At 56.7% G+C, this 13,781-nt stretch overlaps 1 protein-coding gene across 1 annotated transcript in view; it reads right to left on the bottom strand.

Moving 5' to 3' along the window:
- Nucleotides 1-12,339: 12,339 nt before the first annotated feature.
- Nucleotides 12,340-13,781, bottom strand: part of CDK5RAP2 (CDK5 regulatory subunit associated protein 2) — a 169,933-nt gene continuing 168,491 nt past the window's right edge. The window contains exons 34-35 of the mRNA XM_059412174.1: nucleotides 12,899-12,945; nucleotides 12,340-12,435 (exon numbers count right to left, since the gene is read on the bottom strand). Of these exons, the coding sequence (XP_059268157.1) occupies nucleotides 12,379-12,435; nucleotides 12,899-12,945 (104 nt within the window). The 3' untranslated portion in view covers nucleotides 12,340-12,378. The remainder of the gene's footprint in view (nucleotides 12,436-12,898; nucleotides 12,946-13,781) is intronic.

Raw genomic sequence — 13,781 nt, 5'->3', positions numbered from 1 at the left:
CGCCTCTCCTCCCCGCACTCCCCCCCCCCGGCCCAACGCCCGCCGGGGCGGCGGGGGTCGCCCCCCCCCCCCCCCCCCCCCCCCCCCGCCGCCCGTTCCAGCGCCTTCTGTGGCCTGCGCCGGCCTTGCTCCTCCCAGCTGGTTCCGTGAGATGGTGAGCCCTGCCATGGTCTCAGATGCCCTGAAGGGGATTTGGGCCACTTTCCGCCCTGCAGGTTTTCACTGGCCCAGGTGCCCTCACAGAGCAGGAAGGACCAAGTCGCTCAGTCCGTCATGACTCAGGCACGGTCAGGTGACACTGAGCGGTGAGGGTTAGGAGGTGACATGTGAAACTTCTGCACCACAGAATGGTCTGTCCCTGCCTGTTTGTCCCCTCTTGCCTCCTCGGGAAGAGCCCACGAGTGGGGGGGCTGACATGCAGGCCGCCCGCCCATCTCCCAGCCCGTCTCTGTCCCGACTGTCTCCGCATCCTCTCGCGCAACCCCGGGGGGACAGGAGCTCACGGCCCTTGTTCCCTGCCGGCACACTTTTGCCAGACCCTCTGACCTGCCTATTCATATACAACCACACCTCCTCCAGAAGGCCCTCAGGCCACCCCTGTCATGCCCGTCCCGTGGTGACCCACATTCCTGGAGCAGAGCTGCTGGGTGGGGACGTGTGTGAGCGACTTCAGGTCCCTGGACAAGCCTCCCTGCTGCCTCGCCCAGGCCCGGCTCCGAGAAGTGTCATTTATCCAGCAGATGGTGTGGAGGGCTTACAGGTGCCGGGAGATGAGGTCCCCGCTCTCACCGACGGTGGCATCTACGAAGGGAAGAGGGACAGTACACAGAGGGCACAGCACAGGTAAAAATTACGCATGGGAGCAGGAGCACAGGGGGCAGGACGTGTTTGCAAATCAGGGTCTCGGTGGGCCTCACTGAGAAGGTGACAGCGGAGACAGTCTCTAAGGGGATGAGGGAGTGAGCCACGTGACGGACGCCTGTGGGGAAGGCGTTCTAGGCGGAGGGAGCGCCCAGGCTCTGAGGCAGGGGCGTCCTGGCCTGTTCAGGGTGTGGGCGGGGTGGAGCCAGGGAGCAGGGGAGCCTGGGCTGGAGGGAGAGACGGGGGAGGGGACAGGGGTGAGGGCAGAGGGTGACCCCATGCGAGGCTGGGAGGGGCAGGCGTAGTTGGTCAGGAAACTCCAGAAGCGCTAGGGGCAAGTGAGTCGTAATTTGGGAAAGTTCCTATAATCTAGGTAGTGAGAACCACGGACATGGTTCATGTCGGGGAAGGCAGATGACATCTGGCTACGTGGGCATCAGGGCACAGCCGGGTGCGATCAGTCAGGCATGTGCCCAGGGGCAGCGTCTCGAGCGGGGACTTGGGACACGTGTCCCAGAGGCCGTGCTGGCTTCCACCATAACAAAACCTGGGGGTTTTTGTCCATCTGAGGGGACTTAAACCAATAGAAGTTTATTCTCTCACTATTCTGGAGGCCGGACGTCCAAGCTCCAGGTGTGGGCAGGGCCGTGCTCCATCCCAGGCTCTGGGCAGAACCTTTCCCGGACTCCTCTTCCCTCCTTCCTGCTGGTGGCTTCACTGGCTCGCGGTGACGTCACTCCAACCCCTGCCTCTGTGGTCAAATGCCTTCCCGCTGTGGATCCCCATGTCTTCACCTGGTCTCTCTCCTCCTCTTACAAAGACACCCCTCCTGTGGGGTTGCGGTCCCACCCCCCTCCAGGACGACCTCATCCTCCCCAGTGACGTCTGCAACAATCCCATTTCCAATAAGGGCCCACTGTGAGGTGCTAGGGGTTAGGAGTCGAAAGCATCTTTAAGGAGAGATACATATAGTTTCAACCCAAACCAGACTTCTAACCTCCCAGGGACCCTATGTGTGCCTTTGGCTGTGCCGCGCTCCCTCTCTGGGCCGCAGTCTGTCTTCCTGTAGGACAGAGGGGCTGGCCGGCCAATGCCCCCGGCAGCGGCTGGTGCCTCTCCAGGTCCTTCTGAAGAAACTCCTCTCCTTTCCTCGCTGGGCCGCCTCTGATCTCCAGCACAGCGGCGTGGGGACAAGAGCTTAGATGCTTCCAAACTGTATCTTCGCCATAAAACAAATATTTTGAAAAGCCTTTTGATGTCGCTTTAATGGAGTACGGAAGACACTGTTCAACCCCCCACATTTTTAATTCCATCCTTTTTGCTGGTTTTTTCCCCCCTCTTTTAAAGCTTATGTTTGCTTTCATGTTACACGTTATTTATTTAGTTGCTTGTCAATTAGTGTCTATTCTCCAAGCGACAAGCACATTAGCAGCTGCAGAGACTGGAATTAAAATTTGCAGCCCAGTGGGTGCTCCGGAAACCGCACCTACCCGACGACGGAGAAAACAGCACCTCTTTGTCATTTCAAAAGATGACCTTCCTCTCCCTTCTTCCCGTTCCTGGCTCCTGATTTAATTCCAGCTGACTCCTCCACGGTCCCTGCGCTGACGTGATGGCTTTGAGATGGAACTTTTTCCAAATGCACAAAGGAAGATGCAGCTCCTGTTCACGGTGGCCTTTGATGACAGTTGGTGTAAGACAGGAGTCAGCTGGATTTGAATAATGTGCTCTAAATTGTCAGTGCAGGGGTTCTAACTGAGCTCGCCTAATCTGACACACCCCCCGTTCAGCAGTTCAGCAAACACTTAATGAGGTGATTTGAGGTGGTGGGGACACGGTCCCAGCTCCAGGGCTGGCTCCTTGATTTACTGGGCACCGCCCCCGAGCAACTGAATGAATCACACTGAGATTTATTCCCTTGTCTGCAAAATGGGAGAATTAAAACCAGCTGCAGAGGATGTTGCCAGGACGGAGACTGAGTATGTGGAGGTTTGCAAAGCAGGCTTCAGCCCCCGACTGTTCCAGCAGACTCGAGACATTTATATGTGAACGTTCATCTCATGGCCAGAAGGGCTCCGGGGACAGGAGATGGAGGATGAGAGTCCCTAGGGCAGAGACAGGAGCCTGTCCCCAGTCTAGCCAAGGACAGAATCTGACCACAGTGCACAAGGCTGCAGGCAGCAGGTGGAGAGATCATGAGACCCCAGCCTAAGCAGAGGGGAGCTCAGAGCCCAACCTCAAGGCAAACAACCAAGGAGCCAGGAGGGCAGCATTTTTCTTTCTCTATTCCTAACATACTACTGCAAAGATCCAGGCAATGGAGGAATCACGATGGCTAAGCAACACCTGCAGCCACCATGTGCCTTTGAAAGGCGCCTTTGTCTGCCCTTGGTCTCCTGGAAGTGGGAGAGATTGTCCTAGAGGCTCTAATGGGAAGACATGTGCCCCCAGGGGACAATGTGACTATGATTCTGCCCAGATCCCATTATAACGCAGTGCCCTGCGTGGGATCTTGGTTCTGTCACTGCTGGAACCCAAGTGGCCTGAGGAGGACATCCCAGGGGTTCCCCTATGGCGAGAGGCAGGACAAGAAGCCCGCTTGAGCCCTGGCTCCCCCGACCCTCTCTGTGACCTCAGGCAGTTGTCTTCACCTCTGAAAATTTCCTTCGAGTATAAAAGGAGATGAAACTTAATTTCCAGGCAGGACTGTTTGCTGAGAGATTAACAGTGGAAAATACACTTTAAAATCTTAAATGGGGCTTCCTTCTTTTCTCCAGTGGTCTTCCTGGGTGACCACACCCCGGTCACAGGGAAACCAGATGCTGGGCTGGAGGCAGGAGAGGGAGGCTGCTGCTCCGCACCTTGATATGCCCATGCCTGCTGGCTCAGGAGCCAGAACGATGCTCCCAGAACCCATCAGGCCACCCCTCCTCTCTTCAAGACCCCCCATTGTCCGCCCTCTCCCTCAAAGTCACACTGACCTCCGAGGACCCTGGTCACCTCTGAGCCCTTGTCCCCCCACTCACTGGCCTCCCCCCTGCTCCCAGACTCCTGGCTCCCTCCTGTTCCCCCACCCTCCGTGTTGCTCCAGCAGCTGTCCCTCCCCTTAGCCTGGGACACGCTTACCTCATCTCTTCCCGCTGTGCTCTCCTGTCCTGGGGGGCCAAAGCACCTGCACCCCTAACACCCCTAACAATGGAGACTGCTCCCTCCTTCGTTCTGCTCCTGCGCTGTTAGAACCGAAGCCAGGGCCCACAGATGCATCCCCAAAACCCAGAACAGTGCCTGCCACTTGGGTGATACCCATGCAAGGGTGACAGCGGCCCAGGTGACAAGGTCTGGATCAGCTTAGGCGAGCGAGGTCCAGGGAGGAAGCCCTTCTAACACACAGGGTCCCTGTGTGCCGCAGGGTCCCTGGGGCCCCTGGTCAAACTAGGGACAGCACAGAGCCCCACACCCCACTCGCAGGCCAGGCACCCCTCATCAGGTTGAGAGATTGACCCCCATGCAGCTAGGGTGGAGAGGCCTGAGTCTCAGCTCTGGCCCCAACTTGGGGTACGACCTCAGGTAAGCACTTTCCACCTGGACGAATTAAAGCATCGGGCCACTGGTCTGCCAAGGGGGCCCCTCGGAGACCCAGTATTCTGCAGCTGGGCCTCAGAGAGGGGATGGACATGTGGCGGGCTGGCTGGCGGTCAGGACCCCTTCTGTCTGCCTGGTCTACTGGCTTCCAGTGAGATCTTCTTGACAGTCGGTTGGGTTGCTGTTCCTGGCAATGGCTGGGACTCGGGGGACGCTGGCTTCACACCCCCCCAGCTGTTGGGTGTGGGGGGGGGCGAGTGACCCCAAAGTGCCCTCCAGACTCAGAAGCTCAGGTGCTTGGGGTGCCCGGCCGTAGAGAGGTCGTGAGGCTGCGTGGGAAGCAGGTGAGGAGCGGGCGACGGCGTCTGCAGACGGACAATTAGCATCACACAATATAACACTCTAATGGCAGAATCTTTTATATTAGAAGAGACATTATGGAGCGCGGTTCCATCAAATGAATATAATAGACTTGTTTTATATTACAATGCATACTGTAATTACACATTTCAATAATTCCTTCAACGCCTAACCTAGAAGCATCCTGCAGTAATGGAGTCCAGTAACCATATATAACAACCCGCCTCAGGGGAGGACGCTGCGGGGGGTGACGGGTGACAGAGAGCCGACAGAGAGAACCCTAGTCTCCTCTCCCCTGGGGCCACTTGGCTTCCAACTCTGACTCTGGACATTCTTCAGAGAGGGTGCCTGCCCATCTAGACAGGAACCCCCTCTTCGACATCTCCAACTGCTCTCCTGCAATCCTGCAGTCCCCTCTGGGGACGGGGAGCTCACTACCCTTCGGGCTACCTATCTGATGGGCCCTGTCGTTAGGAATTTACTCTACACTGCTATCGGCACATGGCTTCCGATCTCTAAATTCATAGGGTCATATTTATATTGATGATTTCAGGCATTATATTAGATTTCTATTGTAGCCATAACAAATCACCACACGCTTGGGGGCTTCAAACAACACAAATTTATTCCGCAGTTCTGTAGGTCCGAAGTCTGACGTGGGCCTTGCTGAGCTAAAATCAGGGCGTTGGCAGGACTGTGTTCTATTCTGGAGTTTCTAGGGAAGAATCTGTTTCCTTGCCTTTCCAGGCTTCCCAGGCCATCTGCCTCCTTGACTCAGGGCCCTTCCTCCACCCTCAAAGCCAGCCGCTCACTGACCCTTTTCAGTTTTTACAGCTCTCTCTGACCACGGCTGGGAACAATTCTCCTCTTTTAAGAACCTCTGTAATTACTGTGTCCTACCTGGATAATCCAGGATGATCGCCCCATCTCAAGGTCTTTAACAGTAAGCACACCTGTAAATTTCCTTTTGTCACATAATGTAAAGATTCACAAGCTCTGGGGAGCCCAGAATGGACCCCTCCGTGGCACAATGCTCCGTCTGTCCCAGGCATTGTTTTCTTACGACAATACCAAACAGGCTGGGAGTTCCTCTTTTATGTAAAGGACATGATTGTTTATAGTATTAAATGTGACAATGTATTGTGTAGTGTTTGGCATATACGTGTTTGATGAGTGAAAAACAAATTCAGTGAGCCCGGGGGGAAGGACCAGTGATGATGGGAGTCCCTTTTGTCAATATCTCTCCTAGAGCGAGGTACAGGATCACAAGGCTCACCGCCCATTATGACGGGTCACGGACAGAACAAGACTATTCACCTCTCGTTTGGACTCTACCTCTACCTCTATTAATGCAGTCAAGGTAACATCAGCATTTGAGGCCCTTTCTTTGGATAGTCTGTTAACGCAGCTGCTTGCAATCCATTAAAACCCTAAGTCTGTCTCCAGTTACAAGGTGACAACTATAGGATTGTGCCCATTTTCTAGGGGGATAAACTGAGGCTTACACGTGAGGGGCTGAGGTGATGCCTGAGGGTATCTTCAAGGATGTGTGGAGTCAGGCTGAGGGGAGACGGGCACTTCAGTCCAGGAGACACGCACAAAGCCTGGCTCGGCAGGGGAAGAGGAGGTGCCTCTGGGCCGTGAGGAGTGTGAGAGGACGGGCCCCTCTGGGTGGGGGCAGACGTCCCACCAGTGAGGAGGCCAGAGAGATGGGAGCTGAAGGCAGGGATCAGACAGGGGAGGGCCTGTATGCCACGGAGGAACAGGAGCTCGGTCTTGGGAGGTGTGCAAGCCAGGAAGTGAAAGGACCCTCGGGATTCTGGTTGATACGCTCTTATCCACAGAGACCAGATGGGTGCAGGAGCCAGAGAGGCCCACGGGGAGGCCGCAGCCCTCACCCCGGTCACAGGAGGAGGAGGGGGGAGGGAGAGGAGAGGACAGAGCAGAGAGGTTAAGGAGAGAGCAGGGTACACTTGGCTGCGAAGAGGCAGCGAGAGGCCAAGGGCAGCCCTGGGGAGAGGGGAAGGGTTAGGGGACAGGAAACTCCCAAGGCGGGAGGAGAAAGGATGGATTAATATCTTGATCTCAAAGATGAGAAACAGGCTGGGAGAGCTCAGATGCCCTCCCCAAGGTCAGGCAACCAGGAGGCCACGGAGCTGAAACACAGGCCATTTCCGCACAGCTGCCTGGACCACCATCCTGGTCCTGTCTCCAATGCAAGAGCTGCCCACAGCCGGGTGTCCGGGCCACCTGATGGCGGGACCCCGAGTCAGCAGGCCCAACAGGAGTCCCAGCAGGTCCCCAGGAGGCCACCTCAGGCCACTGTCCGCCTGTCCCCCTGCTGCCCCGGCATCAGCCTCTCCACAGCAGCAGCGAGAAGAGAGCAGGGTCGAGAGTCCTTGGGCCGGGCCCCGCTGTCGTGGAGCTGCTCTGGGTCCTCACTCCCAGCCTTTTTCTCCCCACCGTCTCTTCTCTGGCTTTCCCCTTCATCTTCCTTCCGGCACCACTGGTTCCTCCACGCTGAAACGGGGCCTGAATCCTGGGTCGCTCATATCCAACTTCACGCTTGGTACCCTGAGCGCAGATCACGACCAGGGGGTCCTGGTGGCCTCTGTGCCTTTGCACAGGCCGTTCCTTCCACCTGGCATCTTTCCCCATCCCCTACCTGTAACATCCTGCATTCTTCGCAGGACAAAGTCGGCGTCAGCACACTTCAGTGCTGTCCCTTCTCCAAGAATGAGGCCACACCATGGCCATAGTCGGACCCGGAGGCGCTGACCCTCCTGTCCCTCGCCCTCGCCCTCAGCCGCCTGGGTCCACACACAGCCCCACTCAGTCAGCTCAGCAGTCCCCGAGTCCCCCAGAGTGGCTCAAATCCACCCCACCTCCCTGCACCCGGCCTTGCCCAAGTGAGGACACCGGCCTGGACACACGCCTCAGTCTGCCCCCCATCCCGGCCTCCTGGTGCCCCGGTCCCTCTCCCCGGCTGGCTCCATCCTCCCCACACACAGATCCCTCTGTGTGTCCTCACTGCCTGACATCCCGTCCAACGAAGCCTGCCCGCCTCCCATGGCACCTCCAACCTGTCCTCTCTCTGTTGCCGACCAGATCCCAAGCTCCGGCAAGGCCAGCAGACCACGCACAAGCCTTTCCCAGGCTGTTTGCTCTGCCTGGAAACCCCTCTTCCTCCCCTTCCCACCTCACAAACCCCTGGCACCGCAGGGCCCCCTCCCGGTCACATCTGAGGGCTGTGGGGAGACTCCCTCCTGGGCACCCGTGTTCCTGTCACTGATCACCACCTCCCAGAGCTGATCGTGTGCTAGAAGGTGAACGTCTCCCACCCCACCGGCCCAGCAGGAGTCACACACATTCCAGGTGGATCTCCAGCCAGTGGCCTCTACCACCACTGGGCCTTGTCAGCGTCCATGACCCCCAACCCAAGGTCACGCTGGAGAACCAGGGCGGACTGCTCTGTTTCCACGTCATCTGCCGTCACTGGCCATGCAGTATTACCACTGCGTGGCCACAGCCACATGTGGTTCTGTTTGGCAGAAGAAAGTGGCGCCAGTACAAATAGAGGGTCTAAGCCTGAAAACCTGTAATTAAGCCCTCATGTAAATGCCTGTTAAGAAGGACATGACTACGGGAAGGTGTCCCTTTGCCACTGTGCATTTACTAAGGTGGGGCTCAGGTAGGAGAGGGGCCCACCGTGCCCAGCGAGGCCCCCTGGGCAGAGGCAGGGCAGCGGCCTCCCCAGAGCTGGGGTCAGACGGACAGAGCTGGAAGGGCAGGAGGACGGAAGTCCTAGAGGGGTGAGCGAGAGGCAGCTCCCACTCCCCATCTCCTGTTGGGGATGGAGAGACGAAGCCCAAGCCGGGGATGGAGCTGGACTTGGGATCTGCTGGCAGGAGCCTTCTAGACACTGCCAGTGTGGATCCCGCAGGGGCCGCCCCAGGCCATCTGGGCACTTGCCATGCTGAACCACCCACACACAGCACACCGGGGGTGGGGGGACCTGAGCTCCCAGCTCCGACTACGGGCCACATGACCTCGGGAGGGCCGCTCCGGAACCCAGGCTCTCATCTGGAAAAAGCAGCAGCTCCCCTACAGGTCTGTCCCATGACTGCATGAGATAATGTTATAAAGACAGCGTGGCCCCCAGGTCCCCCCCTGAACAAGGCTTTCCTATTGCCATTTTTAGTCATCTGTTCTTCCCACCAGACTAATTTCTTCCAAAAGGACATCAGAGAAGCCCTGGGAACGTTTGGGGACTGAATATACTGGCTCCCCTGTGGCTGGCACTAGGACTGGAGTGGGGAGCAAATCACACCGGTCTGTGCCTTCACCGACCTTCTAGCTACTGACAGGGAGAGGCATAACCCAAAAAATGACACGCGAACAATCCATCACAACAGTGGCTATGTTCCTGTGAAACAGAACCATGCTGAGATAGTGTGTAACAGGGTTCCTGATGGAGAATTCCCTGACAAGGCTCTGAGGCATGAATAGGAGCCAACTAGCCAGAGAGACAAGAAAAGCCAGAGATGTTGATGGAAGCATGTTAGGCAGATGGAAGCATGTACAAAGGTCCTGTGGCTGGAGAGAGGAAAGCCCTATGAGGCTGCAGCATGGGGAGCTGAGAGGGTGGGCCACTGGAGGAGAATGAGGAATGGACGGGACTCCATGCACCAAGGGCCTACAGGTCATGCTAAGTGCAGTGGGAAGCATTCAATGTTTTAAATGGAGATAATATGATCAGCTTTGCATTTTAAAGAACCCCTCTAGCTGGCATATGGGGGCATTTGGGGAGGGGAGGGCTGGATGTGGGTAGTCCAACTAGGAAGCCAGCAAGTTATCTAGGCAAGAGAGGATGGTCACCTGAACCAAGATGGAGATAAATGGAAAGAAAGGAGACAGAGTGGTGGTGATCGTGGATGGAATATAAAGGGTGAGGAAGAAGGTGGTGACAAGGGTGACTCCAGCATGTGCAGCCACCCCAAGGCAGAATCTTCGCTGAGATAAAGGAACAAGCAAACCCCAGCGATGTGGCCAGCGTCTGGGATACGGTCAGCCACACTCTTTATCTTTTTGCATCACCATCTTGCAGATGAGGGAACAGAGGGCAGGTTCTACTCAGACCCCGAAGGCCAGGACAAGATCCTGGGTCTCCTGACCTGCCCATACCCAGCCCACCTGGCACCAACAGAGTGAGTCGGGAAGGTCTCCTCTGTGGCAAAAGGCAAACACGTCTGGCCCTAAGGCAGAGCCCTGGGCTTCTCAGAAGATGGGATGAGTAATTTTGATAATTGAATTTTTGAGTTAGACTTAAAATATGGCCAAGATTGAAGAGGCAATTTGGCAGGGTCGGCAGCCCCCAGGCAGGTCTGCCTCCACAATGCTGAGAGCTTATTAACAAGATCACTCTTCCTCCCATTCCCAGCCCCTATACAAGTGGCTCTCGGGGCTGCTGGGTTGAGGAATTCAATTGTGGGTCTCCAGGGCTCCTCTCCAGTCACCGAGAGACGTGTTGTTGGGAAGGATAGTGAGAATACTTTGGTTTGGAAGGTAAGGAAGGGCTGCAGTTTTTTGAATAGATAACATCCTGGGGAGACAGGATCATCAGAGGACAGGACAGAGAACAGGTTTTGAGACTCGGGTTCAAATCCTGACTCCCGCACTTACTAAGGGGACTCTCTCCCTTCTCTCATCTGTGAAATGTGCAGGGTGGTGCAGATTAATGAGATCAGGCGGGGCACAGCCACTGCTGTTAAAAGTGGGCACTGGCCTGGGAGTGTGGGGATTACCCTCAGGGCTCCCGGCAGGGAGGTGGGCAGGTGGGCCAGGTGATGTGAGCAGGGGGCTCCCAGGTGAGCTGCAGGCCCTGTGCCCCTCCCCCCTCCCGCTCCCTCTCTATATGTTTAGCCCCTGCAGCTGCGGCTCTCAGGTGCAGGTCCTCGGCTCACGTGATTAATTTCACCACCGGGGAAATGGACACAGCCTCCTGAATTCAGCTGCTGGTGAAATTAACTCACCAGGGACAACGGAGCTTTCTCCAAGGTCCAAATTGTCCTTATTGCAGTTTGTTCTTGGCCTGAATCCAGCCCAAACAAACCAGGAGGAGGGAGGGCCTTCACCAGCCCAAGGTTGGGAATATTTTGCCCGAATCTAAACTGAGCGGCAAAAATCTACTTTGCTTTGAGTTACTGTGTTCATGGACAGCTGCGCATGAGTCCCTGCCCCCCAGCGCGGGCTCCCGCCACTCCCGATGCCCCTGGTTCACACAGTTACCTCAGTCATCGTCGTGTCCACGGGGCTGCGGGGCAGCAGCGAGAATATAACAGGGCGGAAAAGGGATTCAGACATGGGAGGCAAGCCTCGAGAAACCTGGCGGGAGGGGAACTAAAAAGACAAGGAGCCCAGGGGTAGGCAAAGACCTCCAAGAGGTCAAAGCAGAGGAGGGGACCCGGAGCAAGCAAGCTGACGGAGAGGAAGCGATGGTTCAAGGGCAAAGTGTGAGAATGAGCGGGTGGGGAGGAAGGGCAAGGTGACGCGTCCCCCACACGGACACTGAAGTCTGTGGGATGACGGCCGGCCTGGGCCCGGAGGGAGGTGGCGTGGGGATTCACCATGCTCCCGACGGCAGGCTGCTCTGAGGACGCCTGCCTGCTCGCGGGCATGGAGGCAGCACAGGGACATGAGGCAGAAGAGGCGGAGCTGAGCAGAGCCCGTCCTGCCAGCAGGGCTGGGCGCACCTGGGCTGCCACTGCCCCTCTGGGGCATGGCGGGCTTCTGCGGATGGGCTGAGCCTCACCCGGCTTACTTCCCGGACCATCATGAAGCTCAGGACAAAGACAGAGGATGATTAACCACAAAGGTCGATGACAAGATTGGAGCAAACCCCAAGGCAGTGTTATGGGACAATGGAATGGAAAGATCACCGTCATCTTAGGGACACTGCAATAACAAGTCCCCGCTCCGGACCTCGCTTGGATCTCTCCTCCTTGGGAAGGCATCCCCCAGGGGACTGTCCTGGGATGCGACCATGCACTGGTCAGCGCAGGCACCAGAGCCTGGCTGTGCCACAGGGCGTCGTTCCTCTCTGGACACCCGATGGACCTTAGCGGAGAGCCTGGGAGGCATCCGAGGGCCATGCCATTTCCTAGACCCCGGCCTGTCCCACTCTGGAGTTCAGGACCCGGGCTTCCAGGTTCTGCACGGAGTCACTGAACCACCACGTCGAAAGGACTCATTCAGTGAGGTCCCCCATCGCAGAGCTGGCTGAGCACGAAGCCAGTCTGAGGTGGACCCGAGGCCGCCACAGTGAGGCCACAGCCCCGAGGTCAAGGGCCCAGCGCCCCAGAGCTCGGGGCCTGCTCGAAGCCTCGCAGTCAGGCACCCGAACGCTGTCTGACGACGCCCCTTAAACCAACTTTTGGAGAGAAAACAAAAGTGGAAAGCAGATTTCCTTCAGCCAGACAGTCCTTTTCTTCCCTCAATAAATCGAAAGCACACTTGTAACAAAGCCACAGCGGGAGCTCAGTGGGAACCGCAAGCTTTATTGGCTGGAATTTCTCCTCAGGAGCCTGGTCGGCTGGGACTGGATGTTCCTGGATGGGCACCCCCCGGCCTAAGCTAGGAAAAAGGAGGGAGAAAAGGAGAATTTTAGGCCCCACAGAGGGCTTCTGCAGTAAGACCCCCAGCAGAGTTCAAGGCGGAACTGTTACTCTGAAACTACTTTCAAAGACACACTGTTTAATCACTAAATATTTACAGAACCCAGCGCCCATGAGATCATATTCTATTCCCTCATTCGAGAGATGTTTATCAAACGCCTACTACGTGCCAGGTGCTGTTTGCTGTACTTCTCACTCATAAAAACAGCAAACAAATGTAATAATTAGAATAAGCCCTGAAACCACGCCATGATAAAATGAAACCTTTTATGTGCTGCTGGTGGAAAACCGCAACTGTTTGTGGAGGAGCTGCGGCCGGTGTCACCTTCAGCTTCATTTTTCAAAAGAAGTCCTGTCCTGCCCTGTGCCCATCCCCCATGCCCCAACTGGGCTTTCAATGACAGAACTCAAAGGGGCATTACCTCCAGGTTTCCTCTGGCCTTCCGAAGGACTTTGTGGGTTACGACCACTGAAAAGAAAGAAAGAAGGGACTGTTAGACACAGACTCTCAGGGAGACGGTGTAAAAGCCAGCTGCAGGGAGGAAGCACCCCCTGAAGCCCAAATGGGTCAGGAAGACGTGTGGACGAGCCCGAAGCGTCCAGACCCGAGAAAGGTGCGCAAGGCTCCATCCGCCCATCCCAAACTCCAAGACCAAAGAATCCATGATGGACCAGAGTCACCTCTTCGAGGTCAGGCTAAGCCACAGACTCACAGCAATACCAGCCCATGTTACAGGCCTGGCAAGGCCTGCGGGTGCCCAGCCCCCCCCCCCCCCCCCCATGAGCCCAGGGCTCACGTCTATGGGTCTGAGAGGCGATGGTGGGCAGAGGCCTGGGCCTGACTGGCACCCACACGCTTTGGTCTCCTAGGCCCTCTGGAGGCACAGCTCTGGGAAGGCGGTCTGCCTAACTCCAAGCAAGCCCATGTGCCAAGGCCCAAGGAGGCAAGGGTCGCAGGTAGTTCTAACAAGTCAATTTTTACCCTTAAAGCAGGACTTTGAATCAGTTGGGGGAAAGCAGGAACTCTGGGCATTTTTTCCTCCTTAGGTGTCCTTTAGCTGGGAGAAGAACTTGGCATGGTTCCCTGAACGGGAGGACTCCAGGAATTCCACGGATCAGATGCTCTAAGCTGTGTGCGAGGCAGATGCCCAGTGTCTCAGAAGCTCCGGGAGAGAGCAGGTGCCTGCGTTTCAGGGCAGCAACTGTGAAGTGAGACCGCGTCCTCCCTGAATCCTTCTCGTGTCCCGGACATCCACCAGCAGCGGCGGGAAAGCCGCCACTGAAGCGGTTCCTGGCCCAGTCAGG

Source organism: Mustela nigripes, chromosome 9, assembly GCF_022355385.1.
Source record: "Mustela nigripes isolate SB6536 chromosome 9, MUSNIG.SB6536, whole genome shotgun sequence".
NCBI classification, from domain to species: domain Eukaryota; kingdom Metazoa; phylum Chordata; class Mammalia; order Carnivora; family Mustelidae; genus Mustela; species Mustela nigripes.
The sequence above is the reverse complement of the archived record's forward strand: the minus strand, read 5'-3'. Positions and strand labels throughout refer to the sequence as shown.